We start from the raw sequence: 25,253 nt of genomic DNA on the forward strand, positions 1-25,253 counted from the left end.
AGGGGGGCGCCATTTTTAAAAATTATATTTTTTTAATGGCCACCGAAAACAAAATGGCCACCACACATGCTCAAAAGGCCTCTGTGAGGCCCTAGCCCATGCCAGGCCTCATAGAGGCCATTTGAGCATGCATGGCAGCCTTTTTTTCCCAGCGGCCATTTTTTAAAAACAAATGGCCACTGCACATGCTCAAATGGTCCCTGTGAGGCGCTAGAGTGCCCTTGCCAAATGAGGTGGATGGCTACTAAGAGGGGGCATTTTTGGTGCTTGCACCCAGTTGATGGAATAGTGAGGCTTGTCTGGCTTCATCAATTTGTTCTTTTAGACATGAGGTAAATACATTCTTGTTCACTCAGGCCTTTTAAAATTTGATTTTTAACTGATTTTAAGAATTTTTAAATTTTATTTATTTATTTAGTTAGTTATTATTTTATTTATCAAATTTGTATACCGCCCCAAACTTTCGTCTCTGGGTGGTTTACAATAACATAAAGCCAGTTAAAAACATATACAAAAACTTAAAAACAATTTAGCAATTTAAAAATAACCAGAGATTAAAACCCCAAAATATTAAGAAGCTGTACAAGCCTGGGTGAAAAGATGGGTTTTTCTGGTATTTTTGAAAGCTGCCAGAGAAATTGCCAAATTGCTTTTATTGTATTTTGTATTATCTTTTTTTCTTTTGGTCTGTTATGATTTAATGTGTTATGTGTTTTAATTTCATTTTTTATGCTGTGTTGTGAGCTGCCCAGAGACAGAGGAGCTCTTACCCCTGGACTTCAGGGTCAAAATCCAGGGCCTCCACACCCCCTGGTGCCCCCCAAATCCTCTTTAGTCTGTCCTGGGTAGTGTGGTTTGTGCCCTCAAGAACCTACATGTGACAAAATTATGCTTAATTTGTAGCTGGGGGTGGGGGGTGGGTGCAGGCGCGGCGGCTCCAAAGGCCTTTAGGTCCAGGCTCCAAAATTACCCAGGTGCACCTCTGCCTAGAGGACAATTTGTTATGGGATGGCTAACAAATAAAGCCTATTATTTTTATTGTTGTTGTTATACTGTAGTTTTAAATAATTATAATTTTTGATCATTATTCTCAATATATAACAACCTTTCCTCCCTAGAGTCATATTCCTTTGTCCTTTACTCAGTGGCCCACAAATAAGAGATGGGCTTCCACCTTTTTGAACCCTTTGTTGAACAATACACAATACATCTGTGTAAAACCAATGGTCACCACAATAGAAAATTTATTCTACCTTTCCTCATAGTTGCTACACGTTTAGCATTGTTCTGAAAGCACAGCGTCCCAGTCAGAAATCAAAATGAATTGGAATGGCAAATATTTATTTGTTTGTTTGTCTGTTTGTTTGTTTGTTTATTTGATTTATATACTGCCCTTCCAAAATGGCTCAAGGCCATATGAAGTCTGAATTTTTGCAAAAATCCAAACAGAACTTAAAATGCTTATGTGAATTAATTTACAGTTAAAACAGTCATTAAAAAGTGTTAGCCAATCTATATTAAACATGATTAAGGTCACCTCCTTGAGCCTCTCTCAAAGTTCAAACTTTGTGAGGCATAACTTTTAACTTATATCTGTGTCATATGGCTCTTGCCATATGGCTCTTGCTATGGTTATGTATGAGCTACTTTCCAAACTTTTGTGGAAGAAACCTTGTTGGGCTCCTGTGGGAAACCAAATACTGGACAAGACAGGCCTTCAGCCTAATCCATGATGTATTCTATCACTAGATAGAATATACTATCTACTACTACTACTACTACTACTACTACTACTACAAGACTAATAGTTGTCTTTTGTTATTTTGTCCCAGTGAGGATCCTGTAGAGAGTGCAGAGGTGGAGTCAGAAAGAAAAAAGGAGGGAAAGGAGAAAGATAAAAACTGAGTTATTTCAGAATAAAGTCTTAGTTAAACTAAGTTAAAACTACTTTGTGTTTATAGGGGAAGCAGGTATAAAAAAATTGAGTCTTCTTATGTAAGCAACTTGACAATATTTCTGACAATAATATCAATAAACGCCATGCTTGATGTTAATGTGCTACAAATGCCCTGAATAAAACCTTAGGAAATTGGCTAGTACAGAGCCTATTCAAAACCACAGTGACTCATTCCTAAGTTAATTAGGCAGAACAGCAGCACAAGTCTCAAACAAAGGCTAAGAAATAGTGAACTTCCAGGATTTCATGGTCTTTTAAAACATCTCCCAGAACAGTACATTCAAAAAAATTCAGCACAGTATTTTTAAAACCTTAGTTAGTACATATTAAATAAAAGATATCCCTTCTAGAACAAAACAAAACAAGAATGTAAAAGCAATCTTTCAAGTGCTCTCAACAAGGCAAAACGTTTTTCTGAAGGTAAAACATTTAATATTAAATGGAGGGAAAGGAGGTCTCGGAAGTAATATAGATGGCATATTTAGAATAGAAACCTTTATCTCAGCTAGGCAAAATTAGCAGAGAATTTTGGATATTGAATTGTTACAAAAATGACAACATGAGGGTTTTTTTAAAAAAATAAAATAACTTTCTTCTGTTCATTCCTCCATTGTTCTGTATTTTTATCTGTATTAATATTCTTTGTTTCTGCTGACAGACCTGTGCATAATTTTCTTCCGATTCCATTCCTTACTACACACCTCTTTGACTATATTTATATAGAGAAATATATAATTATCAATGAAACTTCAAAACATCTCATATATACTAAATAAGTGACTTAATTCTGGATTCTAGCTTCAGCTTTTGACTAATTTTAATCTGCTGGGTTATCAAATGCTCAGAAAAAGCATAATAAAAATATATCTACAAAACATTTGACATTGAACACCAAATATAACCAGAAATACTTATAATATAGAACAGATGACCAACCCCCTGCCCCAAACAAAAAAACAAACAACAAACCCCAAATGTTTACTTACAGCTTATGGTGATGCCAAGTTCTACATTATGCTTCTTTGGTAATTTTACATGAAAAGTACCACTGCTTGGTATGACAGATTCTGTAATTAAAAGTTGTTTCTATTACAGTTCATGCCAGACAGAACTGCATTCACTGCATTTTCATCATTCCTACCCAATATCCATTCATTAAAAATAATGTACAAATCTGAGGCAAAGTAGCAAGGCAAAGAAGCAAAGCAAATGTGGCAAATTTTATGTTAGTGATACAACATTTTGCCAAGTAAAACATATACTGTTGCTTTTAAAAAGGAAGGACCTAAAGCACATAGAAGAGTGGAAGTTTAATACAATACTTCCATAATACTACCATATAATAGAACCAAAACCACTGACTGAATGTGAACAGTTATACTAAATATAACACTGACTTAAAGATATCTGCTAGTAGCTAGAGACACAATTCCTACTAGTACAAGCATAACCCTGGATATATGGCCCTCTATTTTATGGGGAATGACTTGAATTATTCCTTTCACCCTAGTGGGTTGCTGTAGTAGGGAAACCGAGGGGAAGAATAAGTCTCTCCTCAAAATTCCCTTCCCTCAGTCCCTCTACTATACCAACCCATTAGGGCCAAGAAAATAATAAAATCCATCTCACTCCCCATCCAATGGAGGATCACACACAGGTTTACACAAGCACTTAAAAAAAAAGTTTACATTTATATTCATGATTTATATTTACACATCACCTTCTGTGAGTAAATTTGGACCAGCCCCTACACTGGTGCAAGAGGGCTTGATGCAGAAACCGTAATGTACCAACCTAATGTTCTAAGCAAAGGCTGATGTGTTGTGCTGAGCAAATGCTGAGGGGAAAGGGAAGGGGAGAGGTGGCATTGATCCCTAGGACTATCTCTCTGCACTACTGCAACGGCACTCACACTGAACATGTGCTAGGATTCCAAGGGCTTTTCTGTTTGTTTGTTTATCTATCTATCTATCTATCTATCTATCTGTCTGTCTGTCTGTCTGTCTGTCAGTCAGTCAATCAATCATATTTGTACACCACCCCAAACTTCCATGTCTGGGCAGTTTACAACAACATAAAACAAGTTAAACCAGAAATAGAAACCTTAAAACAAATTTAAAACCAGTCTAGTTAAAAAGCTTGGGTGAAAAAAAATGTGTATTCAAAGACTTTTACAAAGCGGTCAGAGATGAGGAGGCTCTTATTTCAGCAGGGAGTGCATTCCCAAGTCTCGGGGCAGCAACAGAGAGGGCCCGTCCCTGTGTAGCCACCAGACAAGCCGGTGGCAACTGCAGACAAACCTCTATGGATGATCTTAACATGTGATGGGGCTCATAGTGCAGAAGACAGTGAAGCTATTCTCATGAGTAGCAGAAACCAGGCTAAGGGAGCCCAGCCTGGTTTCTGCTGCTTGTGTGTTGCAACAGGAGCCATGTGGCTCCTGGTGGCCAGACCTCTTGAATGCTCCCCGCATTAAATGAGGTAGCAGAGCATGCACTCCGCTAACTCAACTGTTTTGGTCGTGTGTCACCGTGCTGTGGCTCTCTGCCATGGCGGCTCATGAGTACACTCCCGACAGGGAGGCTACAAGAAGCCTCCCCATGTTGAGGGGCTCCCCAGAATGCCCCGCACACTCGCACAGGGCATTCTGGGACTTCCAGCGGCCAGGAGGCCTCTGATCCCCGCCGCCCCAACTGGCTCTGTGACGGAGCCGGTAATCGTTTGGGCGGTTGATCCGCCTGCCCGGGGCGAGCTGCCTGCTGGTGTGCAGAGAGAGCAGGTCAAGCCCATTCTCCTTGCAATCCCCCTGCAGGCCTTTTACACTGCTCGTGTGGAGAGCCTTATTCTCTTAAATATCCAGGACCTAAGCTGTTTAGGGCTTTATAGGTTATAACCAGCAGAGATGTGCAAACCGGTTCAGTGTTGAGCCAGCTCGACATTGAACCAATTCAGTTCGACAGTTCGGGGTCGAACCAAACCACCTCGTTTGGTTTTACCCCAGACCGCCCCCCCGCCATTTGAGGGGTTCACAAGTTGTTGTTGTTTTAAAAAACTAAGTACTTATGCCCTCCAGGGGTCTTCTCCAATGCCATGCAGGGGCTCCACAGACATTCCCGCCCCCCCGGGCTTCTTCATGCCAAAAATTGCCTTCAGCCCTTTCCGGGCCTTTCCCCCATTGCAGTGGCCATTTTGGAGGCCACTGCACATGCGCAATGGGCCGCTGTGTGGCCAGGTCATGAAAAGAACATTCATGAACACCCCCCCCCAACTGAACCGGGGGGTTCAGTCAGAGGTCAAACTGAACTGGCCTGGTCCATTTTGGGTCCAGTTTGAACTCAAACCGGGCCAGCAGTTTTTGTGCACACCCCTAATAACCAGCACCTTGCATTTTGCCGGGGAACCTATTGGTAGCCAGTGTAGTTCTTTTAATATAGGAGTAATATGGTATCTTCAAGATCACCCAGAGACCAACCTGGATGCCTTATTCTGTACCAACTGCAGCTTCTGGACTATGTACAAAGGCAGCCCCACATAGAGTGAATTGCAGTAGTCAAGTCTGGAGGTTATCAGCATATGTAGTACTATTCTGAGTTTATTTATCTAAAGACACAGACACAGCTGGTGCATCAGCTGAAGCCAACAGAAAGCAACTATGGTCACTGCTCAACCTCAGACACTTTTGAGGCACTATGCGTAATATAAGGAATAAAAACAGGATGCGAGCTTTGAAACAAAAACTGTGTGCTGTTGGGTTAACGGATCTGTCTGGGTGAGCAGAGGAGCAGGGGCAGTAATTTCCCAGGTGGGGGTGGAGAGAGATATGGTGGTGAGAACTGAGCAGGCTATTCCGTCTGGGTGTGGGGAGGTCCATGCAACTGAGGCTTGTTCCTTTTTCTAGGCCTTCTCCTAGTCCCACAGTCACAGGCAGTTCTGGGAACATTTCCTCAAGGCTTAGGGTTAGGGATGTACATGAACGGCAGTTCATGCACAGGTTCGGTGCTGAACCAGTTCAGACAAGGAAGCAGGGAGAGCAGGTCTTTGCCTGCTCTCTGCCTTGGCAAGCAGCTTCCTGCTGCAGTGGGGCTTGTCCCAAGAACCTGCATGTGGTGCCAGCACACATATGGCATCCAGATATGCACAGGCACCATTTGCAAGGTCAGCATGACCAAGCAAATGGCACCTGGACACCATGTGTGTGCTGGTGCCATTCGCGGTGGTAGGAAGTTGCATGCGGCAGCAACAAGCAGGTAAGGATCTGCTCTCCTTAAAAAAAAAAAAAATACTGCTCCCATCTAACATCTCTAGTTAGAGTGATGCTGTGAATTCAGAAAATGATAAACCATTTGTCATCCACAATTTGATTGTGGATGAGCATGCTGACCTGCACCTCGTTGAATGAGCTGGGTGGGATTTCTCTCTCTCAACTCTTGCTTTGAGGTTTCCTGATCCTGCAGCAGCCTCATCTTAAGGGTCAGGGAAGGGGAGCTGCAGTCATTTATTGTGAGCCCACTCCTTTTTCCAGGTAGCTAATTAGGCAATTACAAAATTTCAAGTGGTTGTCCTCAGGAGCAGGTCTCCACTAATAAGAATGGGACTCTGTTGGTATACCAACCACCCCACCCCACTGCACTTCAATCTCCCTGCCTGGGCTGGCAGGGGTGGTCTTGGAAGATGCTCCTGAGCTTCCCTATACTTGTCATCTTAGGGAACTTCAACATTAATGCCAAGGCCCACCCTAGCAGGAGCAGTTCAGGATTTTGTGGTCAACCATGGTAACCATGGGCAGCCAATAGTATCAGGACCTAAGTAGTGGGGCATATATGGGATCTAGTTTTTTCTGACCTGAGAGTGAATGATTTGGAAGTGGAAGAGTTTGGTATAACTCTATTGTCATGAGCAGATCTTCATCTAGTGGGATTTAGTTTTATTTCTCTGAACAGTCTCTGCAGGGGTGGTGGAACAATTAGAATAGTCTGCACTCAGAGGCTTATGAATCCACTTGGTTTTAAGATAGCCATCAGAAAGTTTTCAGTGTCCAGAGGTAGTGATTCTGCTGAGGCTCTGGTGAATTTGAAATGTGGAGACACCTCAGGCCCTCAACTCCTGCCTGTGGCTTGCAGAGGTATCAGGTGGACCACTGTGTGAAACAGGATGCTGGACCAGGTAGGCCTTGGGCCTGATCCAGCAGGGCTGTTCTTATGTTCTTATTGACATGGTCACTTCAAAATGCCTTTGGCATGGTGGAGCCTTTTCAGCTCCATGGGTTTCCCTAACTATTAGGGTAATGAAACAGCTTGGATGATGGCTAGAGTGATTCTGTAGGAAGACATGAAACAAATCTGACTGAAGATAGCCTAGAGCCCATTTTAGAGACTATTCTATGATGGTGGTACATAGAAACCTGTCTTATAATGAGTCAGACCATTGGTCAATTTAGCTCAGTATTGTCTAAAGTGACCGGTTTCAGGCAGGGGGCTTTCCAGCCTTCCTGGAGATTCCAGGGATTGAACCAGGGATCTTCTGCACTGAGCTACAGACCCATCCCCTGAAGGCAAGGAGGTGTTTTTCTCTGCCTCCTTTGCATCTGCTTAATGTAGACCAGTGGCGCTGTGTGTGTGTGTGTCTATGTGACAAATTAATTGTTCCACACATCTCCCTGTGAAACAGGGCAAGAACCATCAACAGCAAATTGTGACCAGTTTGTATGTCCTTTAGTCCATGCCAACTTGGACACAAGGGTTTTGGCAGCCTCAGGCAATGCCTATTCCTGTTGTGATGGATTTGTTTCAGTTAGTTCAGCCTGCGAAAGTGGACAAGATCCTGGGCATCATATGGGCAACATCATGTGCTCTAGACCAGCGGTTCCCAAACTGGGAGCCTCCAGATGTTGCTGAACTACAGCTCCCATCATCCCCAGTCACAATAAATTGTAGCTGGGGCTGATGGGAGTTGTAGTTCAGCAACATCTGGAGTCTCCCAGTTTGGGAATCACTGCTCTAGACCCTTGCCCTTCTAGCTAATAAAACCTGCCAGAGAAGGAACAAGGAGGTGGTTGGAGGTAATTATTAATACATCATTAAGGGCAGGCATGAGTTCATCAAGTTTTAAAGAGGCACGATCATACCTTTGAAGAGGCACTATTAAAAAATCCCTCCCTTGATTCTTTCAACTTAGATAATTAGAGACCTGTTTCAAATCTTCAGTTTGGGGGCAAGGTGAATGTGGTGTCTGCATAGGATCTTGGATGATAGGGATTAGCTAGACTCTTTTCAATCTGGCCTCTGTCCTTGCGACAGAAACCACCATGGCAGATGACCTACACTGGATCTAGACAGGGTGAGTGCTTCCCTATTGGTTCTACTGGACCTCTCAGCAGTGTTCAATACCGCTTATTGTAAGTACAGTTTTGGAGCGGCTCCTTTCTTGATGAGAGGGTACAGAAGATGGTTCTGGGAGACTACTGCTCAAACTCTTGGCCACTGCAGGGGTAAAGACCCTAACAATTTGGGCTCTGAATATCTGAGCTCCCACACATTTCTGGCCACCTGATCAACAGAGGGTACTCTACTCTTAGTGCCAACACTGAGAGGGGCTCAATTGTTGTGTACATGGGACAGGGTCTTGTTTATTGTCCCCTAGCTTTGCAACACTCTCTGGATTGACATTCACTCTTGGCTTCCTTTGAAGAGGCAGGTAAAGACCTGGCTATTTATTAAGGCCTTTGATCTTTAAGGGGTGCTGTTTGCCTCCTTATGGATGCTGCTTCCGTGGTTGCATCTTATTATTTTATTGGTTGTGTGCCAGTGTTTGATGTTTGACTGTGAATTGCCCTAAGCTATTTTTGGATGGGTGGTATATTAACTAACTAAACAAACAAAATTTAAAAAAAAGAATTTTATGTTTGCTTTTAACAGATATGTTGTGAATCACTCTGAGATTTTTTGGGTGAAATGTGATACACAAATTCAACAATAAATAAAATGTTGCTTTATTATGACAGAAAATGTATACCTGAAGAACGAAATGTAAATTTTGAAAGGTGACAAAAGAAAAAAGAAAAAGACACTTTCTCTTCTCCATGGCACAAGTCATGATCATGGCAGGCTACCTTTTGCCAACACTCTGCTGCATGGTGCTTTCTCTCTCTTTTTTTTTGTTAAAAAAAAAAAAAAAAAAAGAGGTGCTGGTACTCTTCCTCAGTGCCGCAGATGTGATTTTGGAGCCTGGCCATGCCCCCTGTGCTTGGCCAAGGTCTGAAAACATCAGGTGCGGTGCTCATAAACCCACTCCCCACCTGTGATCACAGTGGTGGGAGAGTTTTGCTTTTGTTCCCTGCAAATAACAAAGGCAAAGCCCTCCCCACCACTATGATCCCAGATGAGACAAGGTGCCAGTAGGTGCCGGTACACAGTACTGGTGCGTACCGTCACAAAAGAAGCATGACTGGTACATATTGTTTTGAGTAATCAATAAAATAATCCCAGTATAATAGGTAAGAAAGATAAGACTGCTTGCATACCTTAACTGAATTTCAAGATTCAGTAGGAATAAAAAGTTCCAAAAAAAAAAAAAGAAAGAAAGAGAGAGAGAGAGAAAGAAAAAGAAAGAAAAAGAAAGAGAAGAAAAGCTGTATGCTAGTTCAAAGACAATGTGACACATTGCAGCATTATGTATACATGTGTGATAGCAAGTTGAGATTAAAAATATATATATGAAAGCATTGGATTCCTAGCATAATAGTAAGATAAGAAACTGGAGCATCCATACCTGCAACATCAAATTCTATTTCCAAAGTGACCTTGCTGGTGATAGAAGAGTCTCTAAGAAGTTGATTCGCTTCATCAAATGTGCTGTCTTCTGTTGGGATCCCATTTATAGCCAGTACTCTGTCTCCTATTTGTAGGGTGCCACACCTTGACACACAAGAGAATAAATTAGCATGCGCATGCACGCGCGCACACACACACACACACACACACACACACACACACAAACATCTATCTATCTATCTATCTATCTATCTATCTATCTATCTATCTATCTATCTATCTATCTATCTATCTATATCACCAGCCAAAATACAAAGTACTGTATTTTCACTTTTCACATATATATCCCTCGGGTTATACATTTTTGGTTTCCTGCAAGGGTGTGTATGCGGGGATCTAACTGGGTACAGATTATATAACATTATTTTTACATAGCCTCTCCATCTCCTCCTGTGCAAGCCACAGTGCTGGCTTTCTCCCTGTCCTCGCCACAGCCAGCGCCATTCACTCACCCCACGGCAGGCAGGCAGGCAGGGAGAAAGAAAGAAAGAGAGAGAGAAAGGATGCAGCTGTGACAAGGTATGCATTCCTTCCTCTCAGTAGGTGTGTGTGTGTGTGTGTGTGTGTGTGTGTGTGTGTGTGTGTGTGTGTGACAAAGCTGGGGAAAGGCCAGGCAGGTTGCTGGCTGGCTGAACCAAGTGAAGAGCCTCTGGTGGACCCTGGCATGCAACACCCACAGAAATATCAAAGCAAGGCATCTGCTTTTCTTGAACAGGTGGGGAAATTGTGTATCCTCTTCAAAGGTAATTTCTCCAGGCCAGTGCAGGGAGTACACAAGTGTGGGCTATGCTCTTTCCCCCTCCCATAAATGCTAATTTCCCATGGGTTATACTCTGGTGCAGGTTATACCCATGTGTGGGGTATATAGTGGCATACAAAAATATGGTATATAAATCCAACCTCTAAAAAGAAGGGTAATACAACAAGCTCAACTTCCTCCACATTGTAGGCTTGCTGCCCTGCCATGGGTAAACGTGTGTAGCTTTTTTGTGCAACTATGTTATTTCAATAATTTTATAAAAGCACTTTTGAAATGTACCAATGAAGTAATTAATAATCCAAAAACTCTGGCATTTTAAAGATTTGATCTCAGAAACCTAAGCAAAGGTAGAGATGTACTCTCTGCCAGTCTAGGATAAAAACTATCCTGGTCTTTGAACTTAGCTTTAGAAATCCCATTAGGAAAAATGGTCTCTAATTAACATAGCCCCCAGCTGCCTGTCGGACACAATCCTCTAGATAAAGACACTGGTGCTTGTTATTCTTCTCATACCTGATCAAGACTTTTAAAAGTCTTGTATTGTCAAGACATGGAATTAATTATATACCACATTTTTCACTGAACAATGCTCTGTAATTTATCAGAAACTTGAAAGTAACTAGCCCAAAGCAGAGAAGTTCTTAGCAATAAATAGTTAAGAGCAATCATCTCAAAGGACCTCACCTTTCTGCTGGGCTGTCAGCCTCAATATAGGAAATCAGAGGTGGAGACGACAAGGTCTCTGTAGCAAACACGCTACCCTGGAGCTGTATCCCGAATCCCACAATGGGGTCAGCTGTCAGCACTACTTCTGTGGTTTCTGTGTGGACAACCTGTCCAGCTAGGCCAACAGTGCTAGAGGCTAGTGACACTATAAAATATACCAGACCAGAAGCAGTGACATTCAGAAATAGACAGCACACATTAAATCTCACTGCTTGACACAAAACCCATAAATATATCAAGTATATTGAAGCAGAGCTATGATCTGTTTCTGTTCCAAAACTCTTAATATTCAGGACCAGCCCAGTGAGTGATGGTTAAGTGAATATGAAAATGAACAGAACAATAAAGAAATGCTGATTATTTCTTGGGACCAACAGTTTGGGGAAGGGGGCATTTCTAAGCTCTGAGATGAGTAGTGGAAATTTAAATTTAAGATGAAAAGGTCCAAAATGCAGCCCTGCTTCATGTCCCTTGTTATCATGGAAATTTATGTTACTATAGATGGAATAGACCACAATGCATTTTTAATGAAATACTGCTTAACTGATATTGCTGATTATCTGAATTTAATCCAATCGTTTAGCAGAATGATGCATAACTTGGATGATCTATTTCTACCATAACAAAACTAACTGCTGCCATATAATGGCTGATATCAAATTATTACCAATTGTCAGAAAGTTCTAGGAAGTCCTGTTTTTCACTAAATCCAGAATAAATTGGCAAATATTTATGTTGAGGTTTACATGGCCGCCTCACAAGCACTGAGGTGAGGGCAGGACAGGGTGAACTAAAGCTTGCCCAAAGCCAGTAAGAAGTTAAAATGCCTTTCTTTAAATATACTTCAAATATGAATAGTATGCTACATGAATAGTATGCTACAGTGTGGGGTATCTTAAAGTTTTACAGCTTTATGTTTGGAAAAACCTGCATAAGTAATGCAGTCACTGCAAACTTCTGTTAATAAAATGTTTATGATTCCCTACACCAGCAGTTTATTGCCAGCCATTTTGGAAAATCGCATTAGTTATGCAGGTTTTTCTATACAAAGGGCAATGAAAATTTTATTGCATCCTTCAGTCGTACATATTCTAGACTTTCCCAAGGCGTATCAATTTATTAAAACTTGGATTTTTAAGTGCCCTCTTAGAATCTGCTTTCTACATCAAGACTTGAATATGCTACAGAAAGAGTAGGTGCAATAGGTACTTTACTAAAAATAAAAAACAGTGGCTGACATTCAGACTAATGCAGCACACACCAAATTTCACATGTGGAATGGGGGAAGGGTGATTTTAGCAATCCCAAAACTAAGTCCCCAAGGGTCCCGCAATCCTCAGGGCCATATGTTCAGGAGCACAGAGGGAAGGGGGGATTGGGAAAAATCACCCCTCCCCTGTTGCATATGTGAAATATTACTCAGTGTGCACAACATTAGACTGGATGTCAGGCACCACTATTTTGCCATAGAATTCTATATAGCTTCTATATTTGGCTTTCAGTCTTCAGATGAATGATCAAAAGACCTAGTTATTTTGATATTTTCAATTAAATAGAGGAGATCATATGCAAGGATTGAAGGAGATGACCAGTTAAAAGCAAGACACGGAGCCCTCTCATGACTAGTAAGAAAGGGATATCCTGTCTGCGGGGAGGAAGCCCAGCAAAGCTTACCGTCCCTGCAAATTATCCTTCAGACTTCCCTAGGCAGGCAGATCACCTGTCCAGATGAGCACCGGCTTCTGCCAGTGGCTCTGGGGGCCAGGGTGTGGGATGTGCCATCCCCTCCCCGGGAAATACCATGATGCACCATGCATGTGCATGGTGCATTATGGGGATTCCCCCCCCCCGGGTTTCCTGCAGTCTGGCAGCCACAGCTGCCAGATGATTAAAAAAAACAGGGTTAGGAGAGTGCTTACCCTGTTTTACAGGGAGACTTCACAGGTAGTTCCCGGCAGTTCACATGTGTGTGCAAACCTGGGCTGGGCTCCCTTAGCCTGGTTTTGCACATGCATGTAAATAGCCTCCTTGTCATTCATGATTATACTGAAGACCCTCTTCTTATGTGTGGATGTTTTTAAGCATGAAAAAAAAATTGTCAGAAGTAGTTTACAACGTGACAAGAACCTCCTCCTTTCTTCTACCCACAAAGCGATGCATAAGGAAGCTAAGGTGGACTGGTAAGGAAAACTTGTTTTCTACGTTTTCATCAACTATGCATTTTCACAATAAAAGCTCGTGTGTGGCCTTGAATAAGAGAACTCCCATCTCCAACATGGTGGGAATGTTCTCCAACATTCCCACCATGCATGGATAGAAATGGTGACATTTGGGCAGCTTCACATGCAACAGCAGCACGGTGGCACAAACTGCCAGATGCCGGTGAGCGTGCATGCTCCCAGTGCGAGCTGCAAGTTCCGCTCCCACCATGCTGTTGAAACCTGCCATGCTGCACTTTCCTCTGCCACCCAACTTCAAATCTTGGTTATAGATTTTGGATGGTTGAAGGAGGTGTGACTGCAACTCAACATTGGTGGGTTCACACGACACGAAAACACTGGAACTTGTGACTCATGCTAGGGACATGCATTCTCTGGGAATCAGTGGTTCACACTGCTTTACATGCCACTGTTACGTGTGAAACTGCCCACTGATTTAATCAGGCTGGGATCCAATGTAGCTTTAGTGTGAGTGGAAGGCACTTCAGCTTGCATAGTGGGTAGTGGGTGTTCCCCAATTTCCATTTTTCCAATTTTATGCTACCAGCTGCAGCCTCTTGGGCCAAATTCACAGGATTCATTGACAATGTTAGCACTAAAACTATTGAAATCCAAAATGCCCGGTCAGCTGGCTTGTGGACTTCATTTAGTATGATTTCAGGGTTAGGTTACACTGACTGTACCATAGCTTCCCAAAGCTAAAAATAAGCTAGTGCCATTACTGCTAATTCAGCAGAGATGATTCTAACTACGGCCCTGATTGTCACCTGCCACATCTAATATCTCAACAGGAATAAAACTATTTTATTAAAAAAATGTGGCCTACTTAGAGTATTTCTACTTGGAAATGGAATGCCAAACTCTTCTCATTCTGTGATGTAGCAGTTTAGGCATACAAGCAATGCACACCTAGTGATTTTTTTTTTTTAACATGCTGTGTTTTGTAAAACTGAGCTTGGGTCTTAAGCCTGTTGCTAGACTGAAAAAAATTCAGATGGCAGAAGCAGGATTTGTATACATAGAATGCATAACCAGATAAAAGAGCGCAGAAGAACCCACCTCTTTGATGCTGGATATGGGGATGAAAGCACAGCATATGGCTGATAACCCCTTTTGCTCAGATCTAATGCACATAAATCAGTCTTTCTTTCTCCTGGCAACTCCAAACAAATCCAAACTTCAGTGTGCTTTCCCATCATTTATGAGATTCACTCTACCACCCTGTTTTAATATACAGTAGGAGTAATTGATCTGGTCACTTACATGAGCTTTTGAAGTCCTTCTTTTTCATTCTCCTTCTCATCATTGTCCCACGTGGGCTGGTAGAATAGAGGCTGCGAGGTAAGGTTCCCATGTTCAAGGAACTCAGGCTGTATGCACTCATGGAGGCAGGAGAGAAGGACGATGATACCAAAGCTGCTGGGACAAAAGAGGCACTTGGCACAAGGCACTCCACCGTAGGGAGCAGTGAAGAGCATGCCTACAACACGCTAACAAAACCAGGACACTAGGCATGGTGCACAAGAATGGTTGGTGTGCATCCAACAACATTAGCCCTATTCAGACATTATGTTGTGTGTGCATACAGGTATCTGTCTACATGTACATATTTTTGTGCGAATGACTGTACACGTGTTGCTTTTAAAAATGAAATGGGGTACAGGCCCCTGAAATACAGGGTACAGATAGTAATTACAGTGCATATGTGTTGAACATAATGTGTGAAAAACAGTGTGTGTGCATACACAGAATATTGAACATAACATGTGAATAGGGCTAAAATCAGAAACTGTATAAAACCTTGGCAACACAATCAGGATTTCAAGTTCATGTGAAATATCCAAAATTACCGATTTCTTTGCAGAAACATAGTACAAACACATAATCTATAATAGCACTGTAATAATATAAGCAGCTGACATTCATGTAATAAATGTAACTGACTTCAACAATTGTTTAAATGCATAGCTAAGTGAATTAATATACATCTAACGTGGTTAGACACACTGAATCTAGCAATGCATTCTCTGGGGGTGGGGGAGGTGATTTCTGACACAGGCTTTGTCAGAAAGCTGGGTGACACAGCAATACTTTTGGAAAATTGGATCCCTCTGGATTCTCAAATGGTTTTCCCTCCCGACAAAGAGAGGTTCAGTTAAAGACATAGGATGTCAGAAATAACCTCACATGGTTGTGACAAAAAGTGAAACATCTGTCAAACTCAAAATTTGTAAAGCTTGAAATGGGAAAAGGTTGAGGAGGATTAGGAAGAAAATGAGATGGAGAAAGGAATAATAAACATAAACATAATCATAATCATAATAATGATGTCAGGAGGAAAGCATGGAACTTTACGAAGGTTTTTTTGAGGAGGCGTTTTCTGGCATTTCAAAGCTGGCATCCTGCAATGGTCAGGGTGGTAGGTGTTATAATGGTGGTAGGTGAGGGCACCGCTGTGGCTGTTGGCATAGGGATTCCAGGTAAGTTGCCTGTTGCTCCTTTGAACCTTCACTGCCCGCATGAAGGGATGAGAGGAAATAAAAAGGGAAAAGGACCAGAGAAGAGGGAAAGGTAACTGGATCGCATAAATAAATTAAAAAGTAACAAAACCAAAAGCAATTTGAAAAGGAAAACAAAAAACCAAAAGAAAAATAGCCGCCACCACCACAACCCATTTTTGTCTTCTTTCTTGGTGGTCAGCAAATGCAAGAATTTATTCCAGGGATAGCAATCTTTCAAATGCAAGAACTAATGTGTTTGATGCCTTTTTAAAAAGTAGTCAGTACTTAATCAATTTTTAATCTGCCTCTTCCTTAGCTGCTATGATTGAACACTTCAAAAAAAAAACCCCACATTTAAGTCAATGTTATCAGTTTGCATGATATACAATTAGTAATTAAGTTCTGAAAATATCCACCCGATTAAAAATACTTGTATATATTAAACATCAAACAAAGCAAAAGAAGGGCCCATATATCATATTTTGCACAGTAATTCAGGATAGTTTACATGTCAGTCATCTCAATTTACTGCTTTGACATTTTAATTTTACCAGCATCCATCACTGGCACTATATTATCCTGGGAAATGAACTACATCTCTCAGGCATCAGCACAAAAATTCCATTTACGGGACTTTATTAATAAAGACAAAGCAAGAATCTAAAGTAATTATTTATTGTTCTGAAGTGTGATTTTTCAGACTTTTTACTCACTATAGGAAAGCCAGTCAATTCCTGTTCTTAGTTCTGTGTCAGGCACACCTTAAACTAGGCATGACCAAAAAAATCTGTCAAACAGTAAAAGGAAGGGAGGAGGAGATGTCAATTTATAAAAGCCGGAAGGCTTCATTGTTTTCTAGAAAAATGGAAAAAAAATATTACTAGTTGTCTTATACCATTGCAAACTTACAAACTTGCAGTGTAGCATTTTCACCCTAAAGTAGATGGAGAACTGCACATTAGGGCATTAATTTCCTTTTCTGCAGTAGTGTCTTAATAAAAAATGGTTGAGACCTACAGTCTTGGAGCCTTTGTTCATTCATATTTTGCTACACCAGCTATTCTTGGGACATGGGTGTTATAATTATTTTCACTGTAGCAAAAATACATGGAATACTTCTATTTTAAAACAGAATGTCCCCACATATTAGTGTTTTCCATTTAAAAAAAAAAAGCATTACAGAAGGGTGTGAGGAAAAGCAATTTAAAAAAACATAAATAAAATGTGTTCTGTCACAATCATTTTCTAGAAGTAATGGATTAGACCTAAAAGTGCCTGTGATGTATCTGGGGCCCTACACAAGACTCTGGCCATCAGGATACAATTAATGCCATATGAATAGCTGCTACAACCAGGAGTGTAGGGAGGCTGATGGCAGCCCATGTGTGGCTGCTGCAGCCCCCTGGCCCTGCCCCCGTGTCTGATGTCAGTTGCAGGGCCCAGTTAGCCACATTTCCATGTGTGACGTCAGACATGGGAGTGTGGCCTCCCTCCCAAATGGGGCCACACAGCCCTGTTTGGAAGGGAGATTGGCACACGCTGCAATGGGCAGCGCAGGCTGGAGCGACTCTCCCTAAAGGTAGGGAGAGCCGTTCCAGCCGCGCTGCCAATGCAGCACGGGCTAATCTCTCTCATAAACAGGGCTGCGCAGCCCTATTTGGGAGGGAGATCGATCAGCCCCACGGCGTGGGCAGCGAGACCAGGAGCAGCTCTCCCTGCCTTTAAGGCAGGGAGAGTCACTCTGGCTGCTCTTGGGACCGAAATAACGTTCCCCACATCTGACATCAGACGCCTGTCAATCACTGACGTCAGACGTGGGGGGCATGTCTGGGGCTGCGTTTGTGGTCCCTGATTGGTGGCGGCCTGGGTTCTTAGAACCTGTTCGCCCAATGGTGGCTCCCCCCTGGCCACAACCTACTGTATTAGAGAACAATAGGAATCTCGTGTAATATCTTGGCCTGAGCCAGTGCAAAGTAAGGATGTGGGATGGGACTACTTAAACTCCAGATTCACCCAGGCTAGAACACATAATGTTTTAACAGAGTAAATGGTTTCATTAAAGGCATATGACACCAGAACTGGCAGCCAGTTAACAAACAGAACATAATAAAGATACTAATACTGTAATCACTCTTTGACCAAATGTGGATATAACGGGAAACCAGAAGTCCTGTAACAGGAAACCAGATAGAATTTGGACGTTATAGGAAACTAAAGGTCCCTTCACTTCTGGTTTCCACAGCCGTACATTCAAATGTGGGCAAGTGGAGTTAAGGGAGAAAAGGAAGCATCCAAATGCAGGCACCACAGTTCCCCTCTCATGGAACCAGAGTTAAGGAAAAAAGAGATCCACGGTTTCCCTCCCCAAACTTTAAGGGTTTTTTTGCCCCCTTCAACTGGGGTTACGCTGGCACTTCAGTTTCCCTCTCATGGAACCAGAGTTGAGGGAGGAAGTTCCTCCATCTTCCCAGCTGCCATTGGCTTCCGGGGCTGCATCATTAAAGAAGGAAACTCCGGCAGCCAATCCCCCCTCCTCTCTGCAGTCATTTCTCAGTTAGATTGCTCTCCATTTCGTCCGAATGCGGATGGGAGAGTGGGGATGCAGTGTTATACCCTAAGGTGGCCTCCTCCTCCTCCTCCTCCTCTCAAGTGTCTTTTGTCTCAGATTATTTCAGTCCACCTTTCTCTTCAATCTACTCTCAGCTGCCACTTCCTCCCATCATTCACTCTATGCACCCAACATTCCATCAACATTCCATCTCAAAATTCCATTTCACTCATCCATCTTCTACAGAGCCCTTCTGCACACATCTTCCACTCATGTAAAGGCTGTTTTACTCCTTGTGCTAGAATGGTGTATAAGAAAAGTTAAAACTCAATTATCCTACTTGTGCAAGAGTTTGCCTCTTGTGCAAGCAGACACATAGGAACTGCTATTAAAAACCTACCTATTATAGCACTGCACCAACTCTTGTGCAAGTATTTGCAGAACAGCTACTGTGGCTATTTTCCTTCCCATCACAGTTACAACATTTTCCAAGAGTTTGTACTGAAATCAAAGGATGGAGTTCCAGAATCAGACTAAAAAAATGTGGCTTCATTTTATAATCTAAAAGCCCAGCTACCCACTGGTTAGACCTTCAAAGGAGCAGCCTTAACATGCTTTGTGAAAATGTGCATATCAAATAGAATAATCATGAACATAAAATCCTTGTCAAATGTTGCTGTAACTGGCTTGGGAGAATAAGACACCATCTATTTTCTATCACACATTTCTCAGGGATTCAAATTAAGCTGATTTATCCTTTGATATTCTACTTAAAATGAATAATTTATTTTTATATACAAATTAATATAAGATACTTGGTTTGGAAGAATAAATGAATATGGCTAGGTGGGCTTTTGTTATATAAATGTTTCTTTGAGCTAGGATTAATTTAAGAAAACTTCAACACAACTGGACATTATCTGATGGCATTCATTTTCTTTTTTAGCAGCATGGGCAATATATATAACTATGTGGGGGGAGGGGAAGAGCTCACAAAGAGTTTTCCTCACATTTTAGAATAAATTATTTCAAAATCATTGGTCATTTCCTAGTCTTTAAAAGTACTTATATTCTACCAAAGGACCAAGAAATAATCCTAGCAGCCTGGACTAAAACAAAAATGAAGGTTTTAAAACTTCAGCTCTTTCAAAATAGATTTAGAAGTCTCTCTGTTTTGTTTCCTGCTCTTTTATTGTTTTTCAGAGTTTCCCAGAGAGTCCAGTAACAATAACTGAGAAAATAAAAAAAATACCATAAACGTTATTTGTACAGGATGAATTCAGTTGTTATAGTCAGCTGAATCTATTCAGTTGGACCCATAACATTTGTGGCACTTTAGCTTCTGATCATCTCGGTTAACTGAGTGAATAAAAAGCTTGAAATACCACAAATGTTATATGTGAAGGGTAGATACAGTTGATCATTTACCAAATGGTATCTTACCACAGTGTTCATAGATGCCTGCCATCTGTAACAGCCTGTCAAGTGGTGAAGAAATTTTTAGTACCCCTGCCACTTCCCTAAATTTCTGGATGTAGATGTGTAGTCAAATTCTCTTAACTACTTAGGATGACACAAGTGACCATTTGTCATGGGCATGGGCTGGATTATACACCTACCTGACCATTGCCCTGTGACCATACTGATATGCTTGCAGCAGCCCTAATCAGACATTATCAGTCAATCAATCAATCTTTATAATGGTCATAGACCAGCATATAATCAGACATTATATTGTATGAGGGTAGAGATGTCCAAACTCTCATCTGTGTTTTCGTATGAATGATTGTACTTGAGTTCATTTTAAAAGTAAATCTTGGTACAGGCCCCTAAAATAAATGGTACAGATAGGAAATGTACCTGTGTTCAACATAATGTGTGAATAACTGTACCTGTGTACATATCTGTGTGTACACTGTACACACTTGTATGAGTGTTGAACATAACATGTAAATAGGGTTTGAGCATGCCTTCTCCCCTCTGGCACTTGGTATTCCTGTCCTGCTTAAAACACCAATGGACCTCCATGCCTAATCATAACGTTCAAAGATATACAGAACATGTGTGTAATCCATTAAACTTAGGCTTAGTTGATATGGTTCATTTTCTTGGATTGCATCTGGGATGGTAATCATGTGAACAGGTTGGCATCTATGCCTGTTTGAACATTGCACCTACATGTGGAGATCTGGTATCGAAGGCCAAACTGGCATGCCAAGTGGGCAGGGAGGGAAGTCACTCACTTGCTCCCTACCACATCTGGAAAAGTGTATTGTTCAATCTGGCCCTGTGCAATTACTTGTTTACCACAGCAGGTTAACACCTGAGTAAATGACCATCCATTTTCACTCCAAAATATGCAATAATCTCAGCTGAAAAAAGACAAATTTCAGGTGAATTTTTGATTTTGTGATTGATGTAAGTAAGTAAGATTTTGTGATTGATTGTTGCATATGTTCAAAAGCAGAAAAGCTAAGAATCTATATTGAAAAGATGTGACTAACTGTGGAAGCCACCTTAAATGGCATGCTATAAAAACTTGCCAATGGTATTTGCAGAACACTATATTTCAATGTTCATCCGATACACTTGCTGATCAGCACCATGTATGCAGAAAACTGTGGGCTTTTAGTATGTTGAACACTTGTTTAAATTCAGTTATTTTAAAAGCAATGGTCTATCTCAGGGTTTCTTAACATTTGGCCCCCAGATGTTGTTGGACTACAACTCCCAGAATCCCCAGACATGGCTTTTGTGGCTGGGGATTCTGGGAGTTGTACAGGCGCGGAGCCTGACCACCGGTGGACTGTGTGCGGCGGCAGCCTGGCTAACCCCACCCACTGCTAGCCATGCCCTGGTGTCTGATGTCAGACATTGGGGGCATGGTCTGGCTTCCGAACTGAGCCTTGAGGCTCCATTTAGGAGTTGGAGTTCAAGTCCTGAAGGGGCCGTGCAGCCCCCACTCGGGAGCTAAACCAGCATCCTCGCGTCTGATGTCAGACACGGGGTGTATGTCGGGGCTGCGAGGTGTGGCCCCTGATTGGGCGCGGCCTGGGTTCTTTGAACCCGTTGGCCGAATGGTGGCTCCGCCCCTGGAGTTGTAGTCCAACAACATCTGGGAGCCAAAGGTTAAGAAACCCTGGTCTATCTGCTTAACTCTTGCAGTTCTTAAATTATGAGGGCTTTCCCAAGGAGATCCAAATTGTTTTCTAATATCAACAGGAGTATCTGGGTTAGGACGTTTCCTTGTTAGAGGAGGTGGAAACCTGCAGTGGCAGTTCAAGAGCAGCAGCAGCAAGTCCATGCTGATTCTAATCTTCACATAGCACTAACTGGCTAACCAACCAAGAACCCACCAGAGAGAGAGAGAGAGAGAGAGAGCTGCCAGTTCTGAGGTGCTGGGACATCCCAATATTTTGAAAGGGGAAATACATAATAATCAGTGTGTAATATGAAGATACCATTACAAAAGATTCCACTTTGGCTTTCACACTTGAAGGAAGCCCATTGGACAAGAGGGGACAAATGTCCCTGGGCCGCCAAGGTCAGCGGGACTGCCACGAAGACCCTCCCCCCCTCCCCCAGGGATCTCCCTTGTCCTCCTTCCACATCCAGCTGGCAAGCAAAGTGCTCACCCGCTGGGAGCCCTTTGCCCACTTCTCATCCAGAGAATGAAGCATCAGCAGGGTACTTCTTTCTTTCCCTTGTCCCTTCCTGGTGTGGCTACTTCCTGATGCTGGCCATCCACTGTGTCCACCCCTCAACACAGGGGGTGTGGCTGGTCTACACACATGCAGCAGCCGCTAGCTGGAGCCTCTCTCCGAGCCACCAGATAGCTCGCTGTGCCCCTGGAAACATAAGAACCCATTTGTACCTCATACGTGTCATTTCCTGTCTCCTGGCTGGCCTAGCTTTGGCAGGAGACTTGCCAATTCCTATTAAGAGTGTTTAGTTAGCCCTATCACTTAGATTCGGCTCATTCCTAAAGCTCTCTTTTAATTAAGGTATTAACAGCAACGTTATCACTGCCTTTTACAGTAAAATATGTCATTAATTCTTACAGTCCAGCATGGGTAACTCATCACCATGTCTTCTACTGATATAGAAAATATAAATTTTTGCTTGAGCAAATTTAATTCTGCCTTCTTCATATAAACCAAATGCATAATAATCCACTCCTGAAGGCAGCTGCATCCTGTGTTGTGACTTAAAATGAATAGCTGCATCTGGTCTGAAAATGAGATTTCTTAAAGCACGATGCTGAATTAATAAATACCCAGCTTGATAGTATGCATTCTCATATAACTTCACATAGCTACACTGATTATTTTGAATTCTTCATTTTGCTTTACAGATGAAAGTAAATAGGTAGTTGGTACTATGTGTCAGTGAAACATATTGCTCTTTTTTGTAGGCATCTGTGACGTTTTCAGTAAAACAAACTTTTATGCAAATTGTTGGAACAGATTTCAGAATCACCAAACGCAGAAAATTAAGACACTTTGCATTCTGATTAAGACTTACTTCTCACTGGTTTCAAACAGATTTCCTTCAAAATAAATCCCACTTATATTTCATTGCGTTGATATCCTAGGAACACTCACAGAAAGTAAATCCCATTGAACTCAAGGAGTAGTTCTAAGTAAACATGATCAGGATTGCGCAGAATAACCTTTTAAGCATGCCTGAGGTCTTCAAAGTAGCAGAAGTAAAATAATATACAAAATTCTCTTGACACTAAGTTTCAAGATTTCTGCACAGTAGAAACAGGAGGAAAGAGGATGAAGTTAGCTGTGGAAGCACAAGTCTCCCTACCATGTTCTGGTCCCTTAAGAGCCAGCCGTGTCTGATGATGAGGAAGGATCTCTAGTTTGACATTATCAGACGTATTAGCCAAAAATTGTGTTGCTTCTGCCAATGTACAGTACTCCATGCTGGTGCCATCAATGGAAAGAATATGATCTCCTACATGTAATGCACCACATCTGTGAAACAGTGGGAAGAAAGTAACTTTAGTGTAGTGACTACTTCAGATACAAGCACTTGCTGCTTTCAAATGCTTTGGATATAATTGCAGCTTATATTTTCCCCCAACTGTTAAAAAAATAATAAAGAAATTTTGCTTCTTTAAGACCTGTCAAACGGTAAACAGCATTAATGGCAAAACTAAGAAACAGTAAAATATTAGATCGTAGTACTGGTTTGGTTATTTGCAGTATTTTGCCAAAATAAATACAGTAAAAAAATAAGCCAAGACATCACTCACAAAATTTGAATGGCAGTAAGTTAACTACTAATACATTAATGGGCATTAGAGTAAATGTGAATCTCTTAGCTTAAAGAGGCTACCCTCTCTCACACCAGCACCCAATTGACCACCTGGTGAGTTGTTTGGCAATTAAATATTTATTTTTAGAACAGATGTAAATGATGAAAATATGAACTAATCAAACACATAATTAAACTAGTCACAATGACTAGATAAGACTAGATAAGTCATGATGACTTAACACATGGAGGAGAAGGGGCTAGCTGCTACATTTTACTGCACTCAAGAAACTGGCTACTGGATGAGGCTAGAAATGTAAACACAGCAGTCAGCATCCTGACATACCAGTCAAGTAGGCAAGCTCCTTTAATTGATTACCCCCTGCAGAATGGGAGAAAAACAGAGGGAGAGAATTAAAGCATCCTGCACCACTGAATAGGAGAACATCCCCAGATCTGTGGCCATCATTCTCAAAGGCTAGAAGATCACAGTGGATCTGTAGACTCACTACTATAAATGGGCATCACTTAGCCAAAGAAGACCAATGCAGGGCATGCTGGGAAAGCTGTGTCCATGATTGGAACTCCCCAGATGTTTTCTGTTTCAAAGGAGGGACTGATTTTGATCAGGGTCATGGAAGGGATCGAAGTCTTTGCCGCCACACCTTGGTCTAAATACAAATAATTCCACCCCCCAAATCCATTAGCTATTTAAGGTGAAAGTTTATGGGCACAATGTTTGTGGCTAATAGCAATTTTGGGGAATCGGTATGCAGCAAAGGGTTAGACCCCTTCCATGAGCCCAATCCAAATCAGACACCGTTCCGCTTTATAAACAAGAAAATAATTTGAGGGTTTTCAGTCATGGAATTCCTATGTATTCCTCCCCAGTTTAGCTCCGAGGAGACAGCACGAGGAGGAAGGGCACAAATGTAGCCATCATTCCTCCTGCGTGAAATGGCACCACTGATTCCAATTTCCACAAAAGCAGCTGCAGTAGCAGAACCCCTATTCATTTAAACAGAACTAACACAGGGGGTAATCCCCAAGGATTGTGCCTAGGCTTTTCTTTTATTTCCATTTTTAAAAAAAGGAGAATTACGTTTTCAGTATGGTATTTTTCAAACAGAGTTAAAAAATGGATTTTCTTGGTATGGTACTGAAAAAATTGTCATAAAATATAGAAGCCAGCCTCTTTCATCCCTCTGTGGTATATAGAAAGGTGGGGAAAAACCCTAAAATTTAATAAGCTTCAATTTGCTGTGCTGCAAGACTGAATGATGAATCCTAAGGAATGCTTCAAGGCTTCAAAACCTCATAATGTACTCTGACAGCTATATGGTAGCACTTACTTTGAGAAATTAATCAGGATATTTATTTTTCAATGTTAATCAGTGCTGGACCATTAGGCTTTAAATACTGTCAATATTGTAAACATCACAATA

The 25,253-nt window shown here is 41.7% G+C and overlaps 1 protein-coding gene across 23 annotated transcripts in view; it reads right to left on the reverse strand.

Moving 5' to 3' along the window:
* GRIP1 (glutamate receptor interacting protein 1) overlaps positions 1 to 25,253 on the reverse strand; it is a 541,298-nt gene that overhangs the window by 36,202 nt on the left and 479,843 nt on the right. For 19 of the 23 annotated variants that reach the window (XM_053252577.1, XM_053252572.1, XM_053252583.1 and 16 more), the window contains 6 exons: positions 23,356 to 23,525; positions 15,847 to 16,002; positions 14,755 to 14,907; positions 11,231 to 11,417; positions 9,725 to 9,870; positions 2,944 to 3,024 (listed from right to left, as the gene is read on the reverse strand). In XM_053252577.1, coding sequence (XP_053108552.1) covers positions 2,944 to 3,024; positions 9,725 to 9,870; positions 11,231 to 11,417; positions 14,755 to 14,907; positions 15,847 to 16,002; positions 23,356 to 23,525 — 893 coding nt within the window. The remainder of the gene's footprint in view (positions 1 to 2,943; positions 3,025 to 9,724; positions 9,871 to 11,230; positions 11,418 to 14,754; positions 14,908 to 15,846; positions 16,003 to 23,355; positions 23,526 to 25,253) is intronic. The other 4 variants (XM_053252586.1, XM_053252579.1, XM_053252574.1 and 1 more) reach the window with 1 other exon arrangement.

The sequence above is a fragment of the Hemicordylus capensis genome, chromosome 5 (genome assembly GCF_027244095.1).
Source record: "Hemicordylus capensis ecotype Gifberg chromosome 5, rHemCap1.1.pri, whole genome shotgun sequence".
Classification (NCBI taxonomy): Eukaryota; Metazoa; Chordata; class Lepidosauria; order Squamata; family Cordylidae; genus Hemicordylus; species Hemicordylus capensis.